This window comes from Metopolophium dirhodum, chromosome 1 (genome assembly GCF_019925205.1).
Source record: "Metopolophium dirhodum isolate CAU chromosome 1, ASM1992520v1, whole genome shotgun sequence".
NCBI classification, from domain to species: Eukaryota; Metazoa; Arthropoda; class Insecta; order Hemiptera; family Aphididae; genus Metopolophium; species Metopolophium dirhodum.
Window position 1 is genome coordinate 53,248,609 of NC_083560.1, and position 23,163 is coordinate 53,271,771.

General features: G+C 27.5%; 1 protein-coding gene across 2 annotated transcripts; it reads right to left on the reverse strand.

Annotated features, from left to right (window-relative positions):
* Positions 1-44: 44 nt before the first annotated feature.
* On the reverse strand, positions 45-21,620 carry LOC132933798 (plexin-B). Of its 2 annotated transcripts, none has more exons than XM_061000077.1 (24): positions 21,233-21,620; positions 15,108-15,256; positions 13,829-15,018; positions 13,576-13,752; positions 13,350-13,478; positions 13,183-13,283; positions 12,794-12,926; positions 12,285-12,650; positions 11,984-12,217; positions 11,642-11,899; positions 11,326-11,574; positions 10,842-11,258; positions 6,985-7,281; positions 6,575-6,751; positions 6,012-6,255; positions 5,665-5,807; positions 5,457-5,590; positions 5,037-5,385; positions 4,803-4,956; positions 4,566-4,730; positions 4,126-4,483; positions 3,773-3,985; positions 3,412-3,562; positions 45-3,346 (listed from the first exon to the last, which is right to left on the reverse strand). In XM_061000077.1, the coding sequence occupies exons 2-24, from the start codon at positions 15,130-15,132 to the stop codon at positions 3,239-3,241; spliced, it is 5,772 nt and encodes a 1,923-aa protein (XP_060856060.1). In that variant the 5' UTR covers positions 15,133-15,256; positions 21,233-21,620; the 3' UTR covers positions 45-3,238. The 2 variants fall into 2 exon arrangements, with proteins under 2 accessions (XP_060856060.1, XP_060856059.1); XM_061000076.1 differs by having other exon boundaries at positions 4,545-4,730.
* Between the last annotated feature and the right edge of the window lie 1,543 nt (positions 21,621-23,163).

Consider the following 23,163-nt stretch of genomic DNA (forward strand, 5'->3'; position numbering starts at 1 on the left):
ATATTACCTTATGGAACAGTGTTAGAGAATATAGATTAAACATATAATATATAATTATGTATATCTGATATTAATTATCGGATCAACAATACACTTAAGAAAAATGACTCAACATAATTGCTTTATGTACATAATTAACAATATACATTAATACAATAATTTATAAATATGTAGAAAAAAAATCAATGTTTGTCTTAAATTCATTAATATTTAGTATTGTGTGTTGATTACAATTTAATTGTGTGCTATGAATCATTCAATTTTATTGACTGTCTATTTGATGAATATTGTATATTTGTATATAATATGCCTTGAGTATTAGTTTAAATAACTTAATATTAATAAATTGCCACTAAGATAGAAAGGCTATAATTCAGTCAAATGTCGAATGCTCCATAACACACAACTGTTCAACAATACAATATAATCTAAAATGTTTATGAATACAATATATTATTAATCAACTTAATCTTTTTTGGATTTAGAAAACTATTTTTTTCCTGCAAGTTATGATGCTGAGTTTGTGATGTAGGTATAATTGTATTCACATACAATATACATAAATATGTGCGGTGATAATATTTCTATAGAAATAAGTGCACTATTGTATTTAATTTCTTTTAAACAATATTTGATATTAGAAATATGTAGGATTTATATACAGCTTTTTGAAAATTGGTAAAGATGAATTTACAATTTACAGATAATTATGGATTGGTTTGACAAAGTTTACTTATTGTCTATTATACCAAAATACAACAATAATTATAAAAATACTAATAATAAATAAATTTAGATCAATGTTTAATTTGCATTTTTTTTGTGTAAAATACTTTCCTAAAAAACATTTTGAACACATTATAATAGTATAATATTTTATTATATATATATAATATATACAAACACATATATATATATTATATATATTAATATATGTAATTCATTTTAACATTTATACTAAATCTTAAAATAATATTTATACACTTTACACTAAAGAAATAGAGAATTGTTTTGATTTTATACGCTTGAAGTCATCAAAATGCTAGATTATTAAGAATACAAGTACAGATAAATGCAACAGTACAATTTGTTCATATGACACATAATTGAATAGACATAAGTTAGTGAGATCTAAGAGATTTTAATATAACTAAGATAAATAGGTGTACAATATTTTAACAGTCCAGTTTTACTGCAACGGTTAGTTTAAGAAATTAAATATTAAAATAAGAAGAAAAATAATTAAAAATACTAAAAATATTTCTTTAACAAAATGTCATAAATCAATTTAAGAAACGTATAATACATTTCTATCACTAAAATATATTTATTGTGTAACTGTTAAAATACTGTACATACATTATTGATTACTAATCGACAGCAATGTGAGGGGAAATATAAAATGATACCATCAGTGTACAATAATCAGACCATAAATACATTAAATAGATTAAGTAGTTGTCTAAAATAAATATTATACACGTATAAATGCAATGTAAAATTATATGGAAACAATTATAAAAACGCCAGATTTTGTCATAATACATGAATTGAAGCAACACAAGCAGAACAATAAGCATTGAATGGGAACTGAACTTATTTAACACAACCTTCTAAACATTGATAGAAATTTAAAAAAAAAATAAAAATAAAAATACATACATACATACTTAAGTCAAACAAATTTTAATCAAAAATAATAAGTAGTAACTTAATAATTACACATTTATGTTAATAAAATTTAAAAATTCACTTATAGACGGAGCAAAGACAAAATGTTCATTATGATTTGACGTGTTTAATAACACAATTTCTTTTAGAATATAATCTTTTAGTTAAATGTTTTTGCACTGTTTTCACATATTTTTAACATGTTTATCAGGACGGAATCAGAAAATAAACTTATTAAAATTTTATGTAAATTCTATTTGACCACGCAAAAACATATTTTAACTTAATTATTATTTATAGTTTATATTAGTAGTACAAAAGTAAGAAACAAAAAATTATCTCAGTGTTTAATTAAAGAACAATAAAAAAAATATTAATATTAGTCATAATAGCAATATGTATACCAATTTGTACTTCCCTTATTTACAATTTGTTTTCTATTAAATAAGTCAAAATTAATGAAAAAAATTAAGATTATTAAAAGCGAAAATTCAGATTTAATAATAAAAATTAAATTGTTTGGGAAAGATATTCTATGTTACAAATATAAAACCAAAATATGTATAAATCTCAAATTAATTTGATTGAAGTGTCATATTTTGAATGGAATTTATTAGAAATATTAAAATAATAATGATTATATTGAATAAAAAAAATTACACATAAAACAGGGATTGAAACCGTTATCAAAATTATCAGTCAACGCTTTGGTGTTAACCAAAAAAAATATTGATACCGATTACCGGTTTAAAACCAGTCCTGGTGTTAGCGGTAACCTATTACCGGTACTACATTCCATATTATAGGTTACCGAATAAGTGGTAACTGTTTCGAAAAAATTTCAGTTCTTGATAAGCGATAGAATATTAGTTTTCTAAGAACAGATGTATTACAAGTATGTAGTATAATTAAAGAATATTTTTAAGAAGTAATTAATTATTAAACCATTATAGGAGCTACAAGCTAATCATTATTTATGTAGCTAAAATAAATTAAACATATTATAGTTCATACGTAACGGTAGTAGGTACCCAGTTAATACTTATTATGATATCATAATATTTTATGTTAACTGAAAAATAAACACGGTAACCGGGAATAAAAATGTGTTTAAAAAAACAGTAAGCAATTTTTAGGTTCCAATAATTTCCGGTAATCGGTTTCAAGCCCTGAAATAAAGTTAAGTTTTCAAAAAAATAAAGGAATATTAAAAAAGAAGTTGTGTTATTTAATTTTTCAGACTAAAAGTTCAAAATGTACATAAGCCAAGGCCGGTCTTCAGTGTTATAGTGAAATAAAATTGTTTTGATCAGCTCAACAATAAAATAACTACAATATTAATTTAACAACCTAACAAATATTAAGTCGTATAGATTTTGGTGGTCAATCGTAAACTTAAGTTTGCCTAAAATAGCAAGTAATATTAAAAACATTATGTGTCTATATATAATATATGTATACTGTATATAAATATTATTAAAAAAGTCAATATAATTTCTACGTAATCTGTACACATTAAAACATCTTTATCACAGGATAGAGTCGCAAGTAAATAATCAGTCTACTGTCAGCATATGGCCGCTTCATCACCTTCAAGTGTCCCAGCCACCTTATTTAATTTATGACTGAGATTAATCTTTTGACAATAAGGATCCATCTCTAATGAATCCAAAATCTAGATAATAATATAATAAATTAATAAACTACAGTCATAGTTTATTATTAAGAATGAAAACTTACTGCATCATTATATTTAGAAGCATAAATATACAGTTCTTTCAAAGCAGAAACTATGTGGAATTGGCCAAAATGTGAAACAGATAACTGTTGCATAGTTGTGCTTAGTTCTTGATCAGTTATTTGAGGTAATTTTTGAATGTCGCTATAAAATCTGAATACAAAATAATAACATTTAATATTAAGTTTAATTTTAAATAAGTCAGTACTATTTATTTTTGAGTAAGAAAATTGTTATATCATGTAACTACTAATAACACAATCTATAATATATGTACAGTTATAAATTTAAAATGATATGTATATAATAATATGTATTATATGTAATATAATGTATTATAATAATATTAAAAATTATTAATACCTTAATACAGTCTCTCTATACTGTGGTATATCTTTTGCAAACAGAAGTTTATTTGATGGCGAATCTTTGCCTAATCTATGATCAGAAGTTGAACATGAATCCATAAATGTTTGAGCAATAACTGACAAACAAGAGTCTACTGTAGGAGTTTTGTCAATATCAAATATGAAATCTGGATTTTTAATGAAATTCACCCAAAACCTCAATGGAAGACTGTAAATTAAACATTAAAACTAATTTAGAAAAACAATTATGAAAATTAAATTAAAATTGAATAGGTTTACATTGCTTTTAAACAAAAATTATAAATTGTTTAAAAAGCTATTAGATAGTTAAAAAAATCTTGTAAGTACCTGTTGGACTTCCAAGAATGAACAACTTCTGGATCAATTATATTGTATTTTTTTGCAGCATCATCAAACAAATCAAACAACCACTTAACAGCTGGTGGAAGAGTTTCATTGGCTGCTAAAATTGTTGAGAAAAAATCATCAACAAATTTCTGTATTGTTCCTTTTGTTGACAATAATCTAGTTAAAAATATCTCTGGAATCGCCTTATGGGTTCTTTCAGGCATTTTATTTGAATGATATTGTTGCTGTGAATCAGTAGATCTAATCAAGTGATACATAGTACCATTGGAACTAGAACCGGTCTCAATACCTCCATTAGTTGTTGATATAATGGGACCAGAATAATATCCAGATGTACCTAAATGATAATTATTTTAATACATTTTGAAATTATAACTAGACTATTTCTAATTAATTACAATTATGGCACGATTGCATACAAGATTTATTGTATGTGTCATGTTGGCGTGGAATAAGGGTCATTACTGCTGTTTCTTTTACACCATAATGTGCAAGAGTGTTTAACTTTTTCCATCCACACAAGTTTTTGGTAGTAACATCATAATCTTGAAGTGTAAGGTGACCTCCCCGCCCATGGCGCCATTCTTTATAAATAATATATGATAGTATTATTAATAAAACAGTAAGTAAACATATCAAATTTAAATTAATCTCACCTAAATCAACACCATAAACAGATGGTCTAAGAGAGAATGCTGTATTTTTATAAACAGCATCAAGAATTTTAGATTTAACTTGACTTATGGTATCACAATCTAAGACTTTACATTGCACTTTATCATCTAATTCATCTTGCATAACATATAAATTCTGAAATATATATGTAAGTGTAGCTTATTCAGGTATAATAAAATAATCAAACAAATATTATTTGTTTAAGTTGTACTCACAACAACACGATGATCAATTTGTTCTCGAAGTAAACGGTCTTCTGATAAACTATATCTAGCATCATATGTCAATGCATCAACTGGACCTTTTTCTACTTGATGTTTGATGGCTTTATAAAGTAAAAACAAAGAAGACCCTGCATAATCTTTAAGATACTTATACATGTTGAGTGCCATCCAATTGGTTAACATTTTTTCAACTACAGATTCAGTTCTTCGTAGCATTAGATGTGGATGCTTTGACATCACAGATTTATCAATCAGTCTAAGTAATAAACTCCTTAAGACATCAGTTGCATATTCCATTTTGTTCATTAAAACAACCATAAGTAAAGAAGCCACATTGACTCTAAAAATTAAAATTAAAGTTAAGTAAACCATAAAAATGTGTAATTAGGATAAGACGTATAAAATACTCACTTGTCGCGAATGCTAAAAGTTTTTTGAGATTCAAGAGTATCAATGAATGATAATACAAAATGTTTATTATTTATTAGCTGCTCAAATTGCATCATAGCAGCATCATAATTTGTTGTTGATCCAGCAATAACAACCTATAATAAGTATACAATATAGATTAATAAATAATGAAATATATTTTTTTGTGTTAAATGTTTTTATTTCTTACCTTTGATTCATTTAAAATAGGGTGATCTCGAACTCCAGGGAAAAATACTTTTAAAATATATTCATTGTGATCTAATGTAGGTATACCAGAAGATTCTAAATCTGCTGTCAAATCAGTCATATCGGTTTGTAATTCAGCAAAAGCTAAAATTGTAAAAAATACAATTGTAAAACAATATTAAGCATATTTTTTAGGGAAAAATTATTTTAATTATTCGGATTAATAGTTATTACTTATTATTAATAAAAATCAATCAATTAATATAGAATAATGTTCCAAGACGCAAAAATAAATATATGTATATTTTAAAATTAAAATTAAAACAAAATAAAGAAATGTGATTGTACCTTGTTTACACTCAGACCGGACATTGCTTTCTAACGTATCCATTTGAATTTGAATACGTTTATACTCTCTTTCAGCTTGTGTGGATTTTCTTCGGTATAAAAATAATATAATGAAAAAAATTATAATTATACATAAGGCGCTTGTTACTGCACCAGCAATTGCTTCAGGTGAAAATGAATATGTCGATAACACATCGTATTGCAAGTATCCCACATTGAATCTTAGTTTTTTACCCACACGAACCTAAATATATAAAGCATACAATTATATTAAGATCTGTTTTAGTTAAAATAATCATGGCTATACAAAATGATTGCATTATATAAATTATAAGTTTTAAATGATAACTATCAGAGCTAATAATAACAACTATTTATATGTAAGTATATCATTCAAAATTGTATATAAATTAAATTTATTGCATTTGATATGTAATGACAATATAATTGTTTCAAATTAATTGTTAACACGAGGTTTCCTAATCAACATATTTGCTAATTGCTTATGCATGAGGATTTTGAGCTCTGACTATTATATTAAAACTAATTCAAAATTAACTTACCACAACTAAAGGTAATCCTGTTTTGGTAGGTGAACCAAAATCATCAATAGATTGTGGTTGATATTGAGGGGGAATACAAACTAATTGCGTATTAGCCAATGAAGTAACGTTGCAGACTTCCATTCCAATAGTCACATTAACATCAGATTCATCACAAGCCAAATTCAAATTTTCACCCTAATTAATAATAAGAATAAATTATAAACATATTTACGTAAAATAGGATAGATTAAAATGTTGTACTAAAGATAAGAAACAAAAACTAGCAGATAATTTAATTGTATTAAGATGAATTAGTATAGATGTTAAAATATTAAGGTAAGAATAATTTAAAGGAATTAAAGAAAGTAAATATGGATACTATTATACTGTTATATGAATGATATTATTTCCATATTATATTTACTAACCTCTATAACTAATGTATCGCCTTTATATGACTTTATAGTGTTTGAGAATTGGAAATATTTTGGATCTTGCACATAAACAATTTGAGACTGTAAGACTTTCAAATGTTTTTCTAAATCTTTTACAGCTGCAACATTATCCATAATAAAACCAATTTTCAAAGTCAAATAAGAATCTAAGTATTTTCCATTAGTAGCGTGTCTTCTTCGCTTCCGATAACTTTTTATATTTTTCAAGAATTGACCGTTAGCAGAAGGGGACGGACATTCCATTTGAGCTGAATTAAGAACTATACATTCCTGTAAAAAATATATACACTTAATAAGTATGTACAATTATATGGGCCCAGGAGTTCGAAAAATAAATTGCGTATACAGATTACAGGAAAAAAAAAGATTACAAATTACAAAATTAAATTAGCGTATGAAGATCTAAAGTGTATACAATTTGTGTTACTTAATAATAGAATTAAACAGTTTAAATAAGTACAGTGATATCATTACACATTATATTCGTAAGGAGAATTCAATAGCCACTGTAGAATGTTTTTTTTGAATAAATTTATTGGGAGGTTTGTTATAGAAGGTGGTATTTCGTTATACAGTTTGGTACCAACTATTTCAAAATATCTGTTAGTTGTGGTTTTTTTGTTTTTTTCTATGAGAAAATGGTTTTTCGCATATCTTGTGTTGACTCCGTGCATTATTGGTTGCAATAGATTATGGTTTTTTAAATATATAGCGGTTATTTTTAAATATATTTTTTTTACAGGAAGGACGTTTAATTCAGTATATAAATTTTTTGTTAGGTACATACGGTCTTTATTTAACAATAGCCTAATAATTTGATTTTGACAGATTTGTAGATGACTTATAGTATTTTCGAAAGCACCACCCCAGCCTATTATACCATAAGAAATTATTGATTCCACCAACGCTATATAAACTTGACGTAATTTTGGTATTGTAAGAACTTTATTTAAGTTTCTTAATATGTACATCATTTTTTGAAGCTTTTTTCGTAATTGTTCAATATGAGTTTTCCATCTCATATTACTACTGATTTCAATACCTAAATATTTAAAATTATGTTCAATCTTTATTGATTCACAAAAACAATGTTTTTCTAACTGTGTACAGGTGTCATTATGAATTTTTATTTTTGTTTCAGTAGGTAGTCTATTATCTATTAAGGCATGAGGTACAACACATGTTTTTTCTAAATTTAAAAATAGATTATTTTCAGTTAACCATTGTTTTATCAATTTTAAATCGAGGTTTATCATATTAAATATTTTGTCCCATGAGTCACCTGAACATAGCATAACTGTGTCATCTGCATAACAGATTATTTTACTTTTTAAGGGGAGAGAGTGAATACCATTTAGCTGTATGTTGAAAAGTATCGGGGAGATAACTGTACCTTGTGGTACACCACACTTTACAATATTTAAAGAACTAATAGATTCATTTATTTTAACACACTGTTTTCTATCACTTAAGTATGAACGGAGTAGTAGTAAAGCTCTATCACGTAATCCTAGTTGTTCTATCTTGTGTAAAAGTATGCTATGATCAATAGTGTCGAAAGCCTTAGCGAGGTCTAAATAGACCGTAGCACATTTTTTACTTTCATCTAATGATTTATAAATAAATTGAGTCACTTTAGCAATGGCTTGATCCGTGCCTTTATCTTTTTGGAAACCATATTGAGATTTATGTTTATAGTTGTTTGATTCTAGAAATGTAACAAGTCTATCTTTAGTAATTTTTTCAAATATTTTTGCAATATTTGAAATCATTGAGATCGGTTGGTAGTTATTGATTACATTTGTATCACCTTTTTTGAAAATTGGAGTGACGATGGACATTTTGAATAAATCTGGTACTGTTGCATTTGAAAGACTAAGATTATAAATATGTGTTAAGGGAGAGGCTAGTGCAAGTTTATTTTCTTTTAATAAGTTGACCGTAATACCATCTAAACCAGGCGAAGAACCATTTTTTAGTTTTGAGATTTGATTTGTGATTTCAAGTTCATTGGTGGGAGTGAATAGATTGAGGATAGATTTGTTAGGAGTGTTAATATCTAAAATAGTAGGTAATTTTGGAGTTACATTTTGTTGATTTTTTAGTTTGGTGAGTAGATCTGATGCCACATTGATAAAGTAGTCATTAAATTTATTTGAGATAGTGTTTCCATTTTCTTTTACATTTAATTCAGTACCATTATGTATTATAGTATTTATTGTACGATTATGTTTGTTTCCTCTACCGATAAAATTATTTATTAATTTCCAACACATTTTAGGGTTGCCGTTGGCTTTTTCTAATTCCGATTTATAATATAAATTTTTGGCATTTCTAGTTAATTGTGTGACTTTATTTCGGAAACTTTTATAATATTTTTTTAGACTGTCATTATTATTATGTTTTTTTACTTTGAGGTGTAGTTGATCTCTATCCCTAATTGCTTTTATTAATTCAGTGGTGGCCCATGGTTTTATTTTCTTTAATTTCGAAGAGATTTTAATGCTAGCAGACGCCTGTTTTATTAAGTCGTTAAGTATGTTAATGAAAGATTCAGTTGCATTATTTGTGTCATAGTGTTTTAAGACAGTATCCCAGTTTTGACTTGAAATTAAATTTGATAGTATTGAATGATTTATTGTAGTGATTGAGAGAGGATCTGGTTTATTTTTTCTATTACTTATTACATTTCCAATACTAAGAAGTATTGGATAATGATCAGATATTGTAATTGGACAGACTATTGGTTTCGAATATTTTATTGTTTTACTTTTCATAAATATGTGATTGAGGCAAGAGTTAAAGACATGTCTAGTGACGGTATCTATCATTTTAAAGTAACCATATTCAGCTAAGAGATCGAGGTATTTATTTGAAATTGACGAAGTACGTAATATATCTAAATTTATGTCCCCAATTAATATCTTGAAGTCAGCATTTAACTTTTTGGCTTTTTCCAACACGATATTTTGTAATTCATTTAAGAACAACTCTACGTCATTGTTAGGGGATCTGTAAATTGAGTAGATTAAAAAGCTAGTATTCCATTTTTTTAATTTGAAGTTCCAGGACAGTATGAGATTGTGTTCGTAATTCTAAAGTGGAGATTAAAGTTAAAGAATTTTTTATATAGACCATAACACCGTCGTTTTGGTTTTTATTTAATTTAGTGTAGTACATGGAGTAGTTTGGTAATTGATAGATATCAGCATCATCATTATCTCTACCTAACCATGCTTCAACTAGTATAATTATGTCATATTTTATAGGCGAATTATCTAATAATATACAGAATTCGTCTAAGTGCTTTTGAACACTGCAAATGTTAATTGCCATTATGTTACAAACATTTTCATTGTGGATTATTGAATTTAGATTGATGATGTCGCATGTGTATGTTTTAGTTTCATTTACATTTTGTAAAATTAAATTTTCATCGCATATAGAGTCAGTCATTAGGGTAGGTAATGTATATAACGTAGTATTAAATTAGGTATTTTTGTGAATGACCATAGTAGTAGTATAGAAACATGGTACAGCAGATAAGGAATTCTCATTAGCAAATTTAACCTACAGTTATAAGATAAAGAATAAAATAAATTAGTTTGGTACAAAGTAATAGTTGCGATATACAATCGACTTTGTTTGATTTCATCAAAAGAAATCTTTACGAGGCTTAATAAGTTATAACAATTTAAAGGTAGATAAAATAACAGTAGATAAAATAAATAGACAATTGATAGTATCTTAACTAATAAACGGGAAAATAATTGAGTATAAAACATATTAGGAAATTATATATTTATATAGTTTTTAAAAAACACACTCACGGTCTTATTGATGGGATGAATGAAGTCAGAATCAACATAAATAACCATTTCTGGCTTTTGGATAATATCAAAATTTGTACCATGAACTGTTATCATTCTTCCTCCAGACAAAAAGCTAATTAGTGGTTTTATTTCAGCAACAGTTGGATCACTTCGATAGGTAAAAGGTTTGGCCAATGTTCTATTAGAACCATCAATGATTAAATGCATTGAATTTACAGTCAGGGGTCTATTCGCAGCTGAAGTCACACAAGTAAGTCTTGTGCTTGAAGCATGAGTTGTATTGACTGTACACGGGAAATTGTCGAGGAATGCAGTCACTGAGCTTCCAATGTTTAAATTATGTCCACTAATGGCTAAAAGTGTACCACCACTCTGGGGTCCCATGCTAGGAGTCACTTTATCAAGCTTAACACTCTGTAATATATAACATGCAATAAGTATTGTACAAATTAATATAAATTATATTTATTAACTACTGTACCTTATAATTGAAATGTACAGATGATTCAGTCAGACCAGCATTATTTCCAACCACAATAGAAGCAAACTTTTCAGCATTTGATGGTCCAGTTTTACAAACAATCTTTACAGATACTTCATAATCAACTAAATGACACAAAATACCACCTATATGGATTTTTCCCCAAACATCTTCTCTATTTAGACCTAAATTACTTCCTTCAATAGTGACCATAGTACCGCCTTCAATTGGTCCACTAAGAGGTTTTATCTAAACAATAATTTAACATATTAATATATTAACACATATTAAAAATTAATGGTACAATTTTTAATACCATGTCTATTCTTGGTTTTGGACATTCGTTGCTAGATGATTCTGAGCATGTTTCTGAATACACACAAGTACTTAAGCACCAAGTACAGTGATATTTGCGATTTCGTGTAACACATAATGAACAGTCAGGATGTTCTCTATGAGATCCAAGAATATCACATTTATATAATGTCACATTTATCGTATCAACATGATGGTTTCTGTTCCAAACCATACTGACCATTGCATCATATTCTCCAGAATTAGTTTCATATGAGTACTGAATTATATAACATAAATATAGATAGTTAATAAGTTAATCAGTCAAAACAATGTCAATCACAAAAAAAAAATATAAATTTACAGTAGTTTTATCACAGACGATATATTTTTCTTCTACCCTTGCAGGAACCATTAGTTTGGCTCCTTCAATGTTAATTATACATTGAAAACCTGTATGTCCAACTTGAGGGTTAGGTAAATTTTCTACTTGTAAAACTATTTCTTTAGGAACACCATTAGGTAGTAATATTTTTTGAGCTGGTTGAACAAACCGTGGGCAAAACATGGCACCATGGCTTTTAAGACGAGTGGGGTTCTGAAACAAAAAATGTAGTAATAAGTAATAAATAAATAAATGAGAAATGTTGAAGATTTTAACTTACATTTTCACCACTGATAATAATACGCTGACAACTGGATACATTATTTGTACATTTATTCTCGTAGACACACCAATTACAGGCCCATTGGGATTTAACACACTCCATGCATCTGGTATGAGCTGAACAATCATAGTAAGCAAAATTTCTGCTTACAAAGTCTTTATTTGTTTCAGAAGACCTCACTGACAAAGACACATAAATATGATCTTGGTTTTTTGGAATTTTTGGACGTGATTGAATTGAAGGAGTTGAGCATTGTAATCCAAATTGTGTAACAACTGCATCTAATGGATCACTTTTGCCAAAAACACAACGATATTTTGCTCCGACAGGTAATTCTGGTAACGTTTTGATTACAAGTTGTAACTGGAACAATAATATAAAATAAAATAAACAATACATTCTGTCCTATGCTATATTTACATTATTAATAAAATAATAATTTGAAGTTTTTAAATATATTACAATTTTTTAATTTTCAACAACAAATACCTAGGTATAACAATTACCTTTGACATTTGGTGAATTGGAATTCGATCAGGGTTTATTTGTTCGAAATCAATACATTGTTGACCAGTACCAAGAGATAACCAGCGTGGTGAACTGTGGCTTGCTTTTTGACAAGTACTTCTAACAGTACACCTAATAGTTGGATTCATAAAATATAAAAATATAAATAATTAATTTAATTATTTAGGGTTAATAATATAATTAAATAATATATGTATTTATTATTTTATACATGGATACAGATATTTTTTTTATAAATTAAACTATACATTTATCATCAAATTATAGACACATCATTCATGCAATTTTAATTAACAATGTAATGTTCTTAAACCACAAATTTGAATAAAAAAATAAAATTTTATTTAAAAAATAAACATAACTATACCTTCTTTCAAGTGAACACCAACCACAGTAAGGATCATTTGCTTCCAAACATGAGGAACAATTAGTAAAACTGTAACAATGCTCTACTCTTACTTTCAATACCTTAAAATGAACAATAAGAATTATACATCTGTTTAATTTGTTAACATTATTTAAATCAATACTTACATTGCTCCGTGTTAACACATATAAATGTTCCCCATTAGTAGTAAGTGATGTATCTGGTAGTATGGCATTTCCATTGTCCAAGATCAATTCTTCATAATTTACAGCATGTGTTGCAGATGATAATAACACCTTTTAGTCATATAAATAATAAAAATAAATTGTTTTGTATAATTTAATGTACCTAAGTCATATAGTTAATTTTTAAATAAAAATAATTTGATTATACCTTTTTAAGAATTCCTGTTGAAGTTCCCAAAAAAATAATGGTATTTCTTTCTGTCGTTGCTAATGTTATTGAAGTAATAAGATGATCGGGAAAATTTATTGCCGCTTGTGTAGTAATTGGTTCTGTTCCCGATATTTTTAAGCCAATTTCACAAAAGTTTAATATGTTTCCAGTCGACTAAAAAAAATTATTAATATGAACATATATTAAATATAAGGCTGAATTAATTGTATATTCATTTTTTTATACTCACTCCTGCAGTAGGACAGTTTCCTTGCAATATTAGTCCAGAAACATAAGGCATATTACGATATTTGATGGTACCATTAAAACACATGTGAATGTTTTCATTAAACTTAGATTCAATGTATTGCATACTAAATGCACAGATAGCTGATTTTGGCATTGGTTCATTAGTAATGCCTAGACTTGGTGAAAAAGATCCAACTAAAACTTGGTCATCGGTGTCAATACCAAGACTAGCTGCTAAGTCTTCACCGGCATTACTTAGCTTTAGGTCTTGAGCAAGTTTATAATTCACCAAATCATCAGAGTTTGACGTTTCTTTTACCATACATTGTAATGTAACTTCAGTATAACTATCATAATTGGCATCATCTATACAAACTCGGGCTAATCTAGTAACATATCCTAGTTCTTCCTGTCCCGGCAACGGTGAATGTTTTTGAACAACAACAAAATATGCATAATCGCTCGAGTTGAATCCATATATATATTTAACAAGAAAACGGTCACGATAATTAACGTTGATGTTAAGTGAAGATTGTTTTAAAAATGAAGTTTCTGCTAAATTTAAATTATAAAGGCTGCGACTTGAAATTGCTGGTACAGCATGTCTATAATCTCCATTGTTAGTAAAAGTGGTTCCAACATACAATACATTTGAATAACCCCAATTATTATAGTGTTCTGGTCCAATGAAAGCATACGTAGAAGCTTGTTCTGTATTAGCAGCAATACTCATAGAAATAAATTGTGCTGGTAATGACACATTTGACATTTTATACTTGTTACAAGCCCCTTGGAAAATAGAACCACATACTATTAACATTCGAGATTCTAAGTCGATAATTAGAATTTTGTTATAGTTGTCAGTAAGTGAGGTTTCAACGGGTGGAGATGTTGGACAACCACTTGCTGGACATTGTGGACTATCTGAAAGTGGACCAGTATTGGCACATGTTTCCACAGTTAAATTAGACCCTTCTAGTTGTATTAATTTGTTTACTGCACCAATGTAAACTCGACCCCCTAAACTCTTGTCTACAGCCATGTGAAGTAGGTGGTTTGAAAAACATTCTGACTGTGTATTCTGTGGGTATTTAGCTATAACTGACATTGCTGAACTGCATTTTAATGTTGTAGTTATTAGCAATAACACCAACACAAAACATAGTTTGGAATTCGGCATCACCAATTTTCCTGAGATATTACAATTATAATACATGTATTAGTTAAAGTAGGTACTTACAATACTAAAACTGTATTCAACCAATTTATTTTTTACTTACCCACAGTAATAAATTTCCAATCCATTTAAATGATATCGGCATTTTCAAGAAATCAACATCATTAGTTGTATGTTTGTAAACATGTTCCTAAATGGAGAGCATTCATTTATCTATTAGTAGATGATCCATATTGTTTGTATCTATACGTTCTAAAACAAATAAAAAGATATTTCTATTAGAATATTAGATAATGATAATACCTATATAAATATAAATATATAGTTTACTAGCTGTATAACCAGACTTTGCCAGGGAAAAATTTAATCAATTAATACAAAATATGGCGTTATATTGGTGTACCTCAGTTCAGCAGTTAGCTCTTGACATGGGTTAATCCCAAATGTGGTTTAAACTCTTTAATACAAACTTGCATGTGAAAATATTATTTTATTTTGTTTTTATTGTTTTCTTATGATTTCATGCCAAATATGTATAATATAAGTAATAACTATTATTATTAAGTATAATTTTATTAATTTGAAAGGATACTTATCATACTTTCATATAGTATTTTATCTACCAGCAGTCAATGTACCTAGACTGCAGCAGTCTACCACATTGATTAAACATAATTTAATTATTTATACCTGCGTTTAGAACGAAGCTATTACAAAATAAACTGAATTACAATTTCCAAGGATAAAATTATCAATATTTAAAACAAAATATCTAAGTAAAAAAAAATTTTAAGCCTATTAAAAAGAGAATATTAATAAAAATTACATTATTTTTTTAGTTAAATACATTGTTCATTTTTAAATTACATTTAATAATATAGCAATAAATAATAATATATTGTGTACAAAGTTTCATAAATAAATAATTATCTTTAGATAATTAATAGTGTTAACTAAATTGTGGTGACATGTGTCAGTTATATATAATATTTAAAGGTGCTGCTCTTGAATGAAACAATTGCATGTAGTCTACAATCATATACGTAGACCGTATATTAGAGCAGTAAAAAATTAAATATACCAATGTATAATATAGGTAGTATATATAAGTAAGATTGGTAATTGTATACGGTATTTTCCCACTATAAAGTTGCTTAAAGTAAGTATAGAAATAAAAATGTTAATTTTCATATATTTTTAATTATACCATGGATAAAACTACATTAATTAATTTTTTGACGTGATTATATATTTTTAATTAAACTATGGAAAAAACTACATTAATTAATTTTTTGACTTGATTACATATTTTTAATTATACTATGGATATAACTACATTAATTAATTTGTTGACATGCTAATATACTACGCGGTCTATTATGTATTGTAGACCGCATAGTAGAACAGAAACACGACAGTAGTCCACATACAAGAGCAGCACCTATTTAAATAGATATTGTCAATTCAAATTAATAATAAAAATATTCATATTATGAACAATTTCTTTCTAAAAAATATGATTAGGATTATCAAAATGTATTGATAATTGTTAAGGAAAAAACTGTTTGAAAGGAGGTAGGTAATAAACTAACATCATATTTGCTATACCTACAGCAATTAAAAAATATTTAATTCATTTTTCTATTAATATAACTCTAAAAATATGTAGGTAATTAAATATATAATGTCATTTTTATTACTGTTCTCTTTTTAAATTTTTTTTTTATTTGGATATTTTGCCATATACTTACATTGGTTATTTTATCCCAGAATATTTTGTCCCAATACTGTTTAGACCAGTGTTCTAAAACCGAGTCTAAAACTCAATTACCAACAGGCCAATATGCCTATTCATACGTCTAAGGTTTGAGCGCAAAACATTTTTTTTTACTTATTTACTTTTTTCACTAAATTCAAAACAAACAAAATAAATTAAGAAAACATATTTTATTACTTCTATTGATTATAATTATTATAATATAACTGTATTTAATACTAGGTGTTACAAAGTTATACCTACATATTGTTTTTTTTATTAATAATTAGGTATTTATTTTTAATTTCAACATGTATGAAGAAATAAATGTTTCTATTTTTAATATTTTGAAACTACTGCTTTAAACTATGTTTTTTCAAAGGTATTCCTGGTTTATCTCTGGTAAGTAACGTTGGTACGTTAGATGTTAAAATGTATGTTATTAACTCAAACTAAATAATATCCATATTTATTATTTACCTAGATATATTAGTATTACTTTTGTTCACATTCAGTATATTATACCAAGGATTATACCTACCTATGTAGTTTTTATACATAATTTTTAACAAATTTAAAAATGATTTATATGTATTTTAGAATATTTAACTAAAAATATTATTATTTTTTATACCTATATATATTTTTTAAAAAATTATATATTATATATATATTGAAATAAAAACAAATTTTACATCTGATTTTTATACTATGTAAGATTATAGGTAGGTATATATTATTAAAAAAACTAACTCGTTTTTTTATATGTATTACCTATATTTTATAGGTAATATTTTTTTTTATATACCATTTAATTTTAAAAAAACTATTTATATAATTTTATGTAGGCATTTATAAAAAATTTACCTATTAATAACATTTAAAATTAATGAATAAATTGAATAATAAAACAAAATTATAATTTATATTTATATTTATACACCAGTATTATTTTTATTATTATGAAATTGTTAAAGCGAATACTGCATTCATAATAATATTGATATCTATATATTATCATTGGTAGAGTACATACTGCCTTTGTAATATCACGGGTTAAGCACATACTGTAACTGTATGTCTGCATAATAGACATTTTTAGTGCGTTATTAATTGAAAACAAATATTAAAAATATTATCCCAATAAATTTGCCTTCATAGAGTTTAGGTATTCTTTATTTAAAACAATAGTCAATTATTTTCTTTATGATTGCAATAAAATCTGTAACATAAAGATTTTTCATGAACTGAAGTTAAAATTGTTAACAACTAAATAATGCCCATCCAACCAATTAATTCTCACCCCATGTTCCTTTAGAAAATTCTCAAGTAATTAAGAAGTTTAGCATCTAATTTTAATTTTTATGTATTCTTTTTGGTATTCTTTTCTATACTGTGAATATATATTATATAAATATTGATAAAATATATTATTAAATAACAACAAAAAGTATTAACAAACATATCATATACTAGGTTCCACCTATTATTATTTATTTCAAAACTATTTTTTCTTTGTTTTATAGTACTTAGTTACTTTTTTAGATTTACTTATCTAAAACTAACTGATTTTAAATTACTTTTAAATTGTGATATCTAGTCAAAATTTGTAATAGATAAATCAATGAACTGTTGTTGTAACATAATCGTCCTTAACCAATTGTTGATTTGTTGTATGCTTGAAATGTTTCTACTTTTGAAAATTAAGGGACATTCTCCAGACCCCCTCCCCACCAGTTACAGCATTGCTAATTAGTTATTAACATTAAATATCTATGTAAACATTAAGAATTATGGCTTGGATCTTTTGTGTTACTAATTTTGTGTCAGGGAGGGAGGGCTAAAGGATGGATGATCCAGTGACCATACAAACTTCTGTTGTTTTTTAAATAAGAATTCCCCTGTTTAACTTTTAATTATTTAGCAGATATTTTTATTGGTAAAATTATTAATTTATGTTGTAATAAATAAACATAAATGTATGTTGTATACAAATTAAAAACATGCAGATGCATATAAATCCTATCCCTAGTAATTATTAATTACTACTGATCTATCAATGTATAATTTGTAAAATAAAAGTGGTCCAAGTATAATAAATACTACATCTAATAAATAATACATATACTTTAAATTTTTGTAAAACCATTTTTAAGGATTATCCTTAGGTAGTATAAACATTTTAACAACCCAGAAACTACTCTTAACTTTAGACTCTGTATATATATATATATAAACTATAACATACCTAACATACATAATGTGACCAGACTACACACATTAGGAGGGGGATAGCTCCACTCCAAGATCTGCACCAGATATTTAAATAGTGTATGATACCTAACCTAACTTGTGTTTAATTTAAGAGCAAATTGACCTATCATCAAATTTAAATGTATGAATATAATCTAGTGAACCTCATAGGTTTTTATATTAGATATAAATTTAAAAGCAAGTTATGAGTAATTTAAAATGCACAAAAAATTTACAATTTTAAAATACTCATAACTTCCTTTAAAATTTAAATATAAAAAAAAACCTATAAGGCCCAATAGATAATATTCATATCATCCACAATTTTTTATGGTAAAATGATTTTTTTCTGATTATAAAAATAAATAACGCTGGTAGAGCTGTAGAGGTAAATACTGTACTTATTAAATGTGCTATAGACTTAAAGAAAATATTTATAGGTAGATATAAATAAAATAAATATTAAATTAACAGTTCAAACATAAGATATTCATATCATAAAGTAGGTATAAGCCCCGGTATACACTATAGATTTTAAGGTATTTTCTAATTTTTTTTGTAGTTGAATGTGTATATGTTTGAAATGTTAATTTAATAGTTTAATATTTATAAATTGTATAGTTATCATGTTATTTTAGAGTTGTCCCAATGACTTGACTATAATGGCTGTTCGTCACGGGATATTAAATATAACCCCTATCAGATAAACTGGCAAAAAAAAGTTGATTAGTTAGTTTATTTAGGTACAATTACTATAAATTAATTTATGTTTTAATTGATACATTTAACTAAAATCCTAAAATTACTTGTTTTTAATGATCTGGGTGCATGTTAAAAACTCAGCCTCATCCCTCCCCATTACAAAGCTATTTGACCACCACTAGTATAATGTGTTTTATAAAAAGTATTATTCAAATGTTATTTTACTACTATATTTCATCATTAGATACCTATATAAAAGTAAAATCAACTTAAGAGTTTTAAAATCTTATCTAAAATCCAAATAGTATTACAGTATCGGTTATTCAGAATTCTTCATTTTATTACAAAAATAACCCCTTTTTGGCCAGGAAAATTATGATCACATTACAGTATCATACACTCAATATCTACCTATTTTAATATACAAAACTGATTTCATAGTAAGACTCAAATAAGCTAAAGAAGTTAATGAGCTTGACTTAATATTTTAATATACCACTCTAGGTAGGTACTGCTACAAATAATAAGTATAAAAACAAGGTAAAATATCTTTAAAGACAGCAAATTATGAGTACCTAAGAAATAAAATAAAAAATTACTCATGCCTCATTGTAAAAATAAAAATCTTATTTCAGTAGCAGAGTTATACAATATTGAAATTACCTACCTAGATTTATGATGTAACATATAGGTACAATGCCTAATGAAAATTCTACATCTTTTTTTTTAATTTTAAAAAGTATTTTAAGTGTATAAAAATGTTAGAGTAACACCAAAATGTGCGTAGCTATTATTCAACTAATAATGATTTGTTGTAAAATTAGGTAGGTAAATTAAATTAAATTTATCTTTAATTAAATCAATATAAAGTGCTATATCCTGTTATCCTAGTGCTATATCCGGTTGTATAAGACTTAAGAGTTAGTATAACAATGACAAAGTCACTACGTAGGTTTAGAATGTGCATATTTTTAAAGTCATATCCATATTAAAACAAAACTAATTTTTAGTCCTTTCAGTTGTTGAAACTCTGAAAGCAGCGCTATTCAAATTACGCATAAACCCTAACCATGGCAGTTACCTATATGACTTACTAATAAATAATAAAAGCTTAGGTGTTCTGATAGAAACTATACACTAACAAGCAACAAAAGCAGATCATAACCGTGGCTACGGACTATACATATCATTGGACCCGATCATCAACGACCGAGATGAAAACAGGAATTCACACTAACGCAGACGGTGTGGTAAAATACCGCTATTGAACCGTTGGCGAGGATAAAATGCCAAATCTACAGGTGAAAAGTGGCGCACGATCAAGGAACGTGCCCCGTTACAGGTTGGCGGTATCTCGCCCGACGAGCGACGGTCAAGCCGCCGCTCGGTGGTTGTTTGCTTTAGCGACAACAATGATAACAATATGTCAATGTACGCGGTAACACAGCCGAGCGACACGACGCACTCGACATAATATGGAAGACTACAGCATTTTGTTATGGCGTTAGTGTGCCTACCTGAAATACGGGGTGGTGGTGGCGGCGGTCATAACGGTGTCGCGCGTGTCCAGCGACGTCCAAGTGCGAACCAGACGAGTGGGCTGCGTCGCCGACGTGCAAAATCGAACGGGTTGGCGACGATTCGGTTTGCCGGCGGGGTCACCACAACAAGAACCTCGCGCGGTCGGCCAACTGCCCTATGTGGCGACGGCCGTGTGTTACCGTGTTGACCGAAAATCGTCGTCCGTCCGTCGTCGTCGGCGGCGGCGGAAAAGCGGTTTTGACGCGGCGGCGGCGGACGATGTATAGCGGGCGGGCGGGCAGGCGGCAACGGCGGACGGCGTTCCGTGTGACGAACGGCAAATCAAACACAAAAACAATACATTTTCCAGGCCATTATGTTGTGTGCGAGTGAAATATTGTTAAGAATTTATGCTATTATCAATTGTATCAAACAAATTTCGATTTTGTTAGACACGGAGGCAGCGTTTGGCTTCCATCTTGGACCCTCCGACGCGGTCAGTTTTACGCGGTCACCGTACCGTGGCTCCTCCTGTCCGTCGGGTGGCAAGAGCCAATTATTAATCTCGTCGTCCTGCTACGCCGCTTCAACTGTGTTCTTTTTTCAACATTCAGTGCACTTTTTTTCATTTCTTCTGACATTTCCGAAATCTTTATTTATATAAATCGTTATAACTGCAGGAACCGATGTTAAGTGCATTTTTTAGTCGTATACATAGGTACCTATTTTTACTTTTTTTTTTTAATTTTTTCAAATTCCCCACCTACTATAATATTTCCACTGTTGAATGGTAATTTTAAATGATCGTTCATACCTCATTGATTGGTTACTGATTTAAATATAAATCGTATAAAATATAAGATAAAAATAATAAAAATAAAAAATATCTCGTTTATAAATAACGTAATTTTCCGGAAAACTTTTTTTTTTGTTAATGGTAGAACAATTTGTGGAGAATCTTCAATTAAAATGTCTAATGTTAGCTATGAAAAGAAAAACTTTTATGGATTTCTAACTGTAAAATAACTTACAAAATATAAATAAATTATCATGGCTATTATAATAGCTCAATAAAAGTCAACATTTTACCATGCATGGAAAATGCTAGTATAAATATTGGAAAAAAAATGGTGTAAATAATAATAAAATATTTATTAATTTTCATTACATAAAACATAATATACCTATTCCTACTTTATACAACTTTAGTGCTTACCATATTCTACGAAAAATGCCCCCTCCGATAATAGATCCTGCATAATCTATCGTATAAAGAAATATACGACCATAATAAAAATTAACTATGTAAGCTGTAGGTACCTACTTTATCTGCATCTAAATACCAGTGGCGTAATTTAAGTGTTGTAATAGAAGTTCCAAATATTTAAGCGGGCCTGTTTTTTTCATCATCAGCCCATTTTTTCTTCATCATTATACCTAATACTAAATAAATATATTTTATGTATATTTGTCGCATGTACCTATGTGATTGAAGGGTTATATATTTAATATTTCAATGAATTAATAAAATTGGTAAACAAATAAAACCAATAATGTACTTATATCTATAAATAATAAATATACATTACCTCCATAGGTACCTATATACTATATTATACTATTATATTATTCGAATTATGGTTTTCACAATATATTTTATGTAAAAACCATATAAGAAAAGTGTTTATTTCAGGGGGTTACCGTTGGTGAATTATAACCCCCCCCCCCCCCCCCCAAAAAAAAAAAAAAATTATACCACCCCAAAAATATATTTTTACTTCTACGGCATAACCCTTTGAAAATGTACGATACCTCCTGGGATAGAAGGTCTGAAATAAACACTGTATATGAGTATATATGTGACGCACAAAAAAATTGAGGTAAAGCACGATTGAGCATATTATATCTTTTTAGCAACACGAATCAG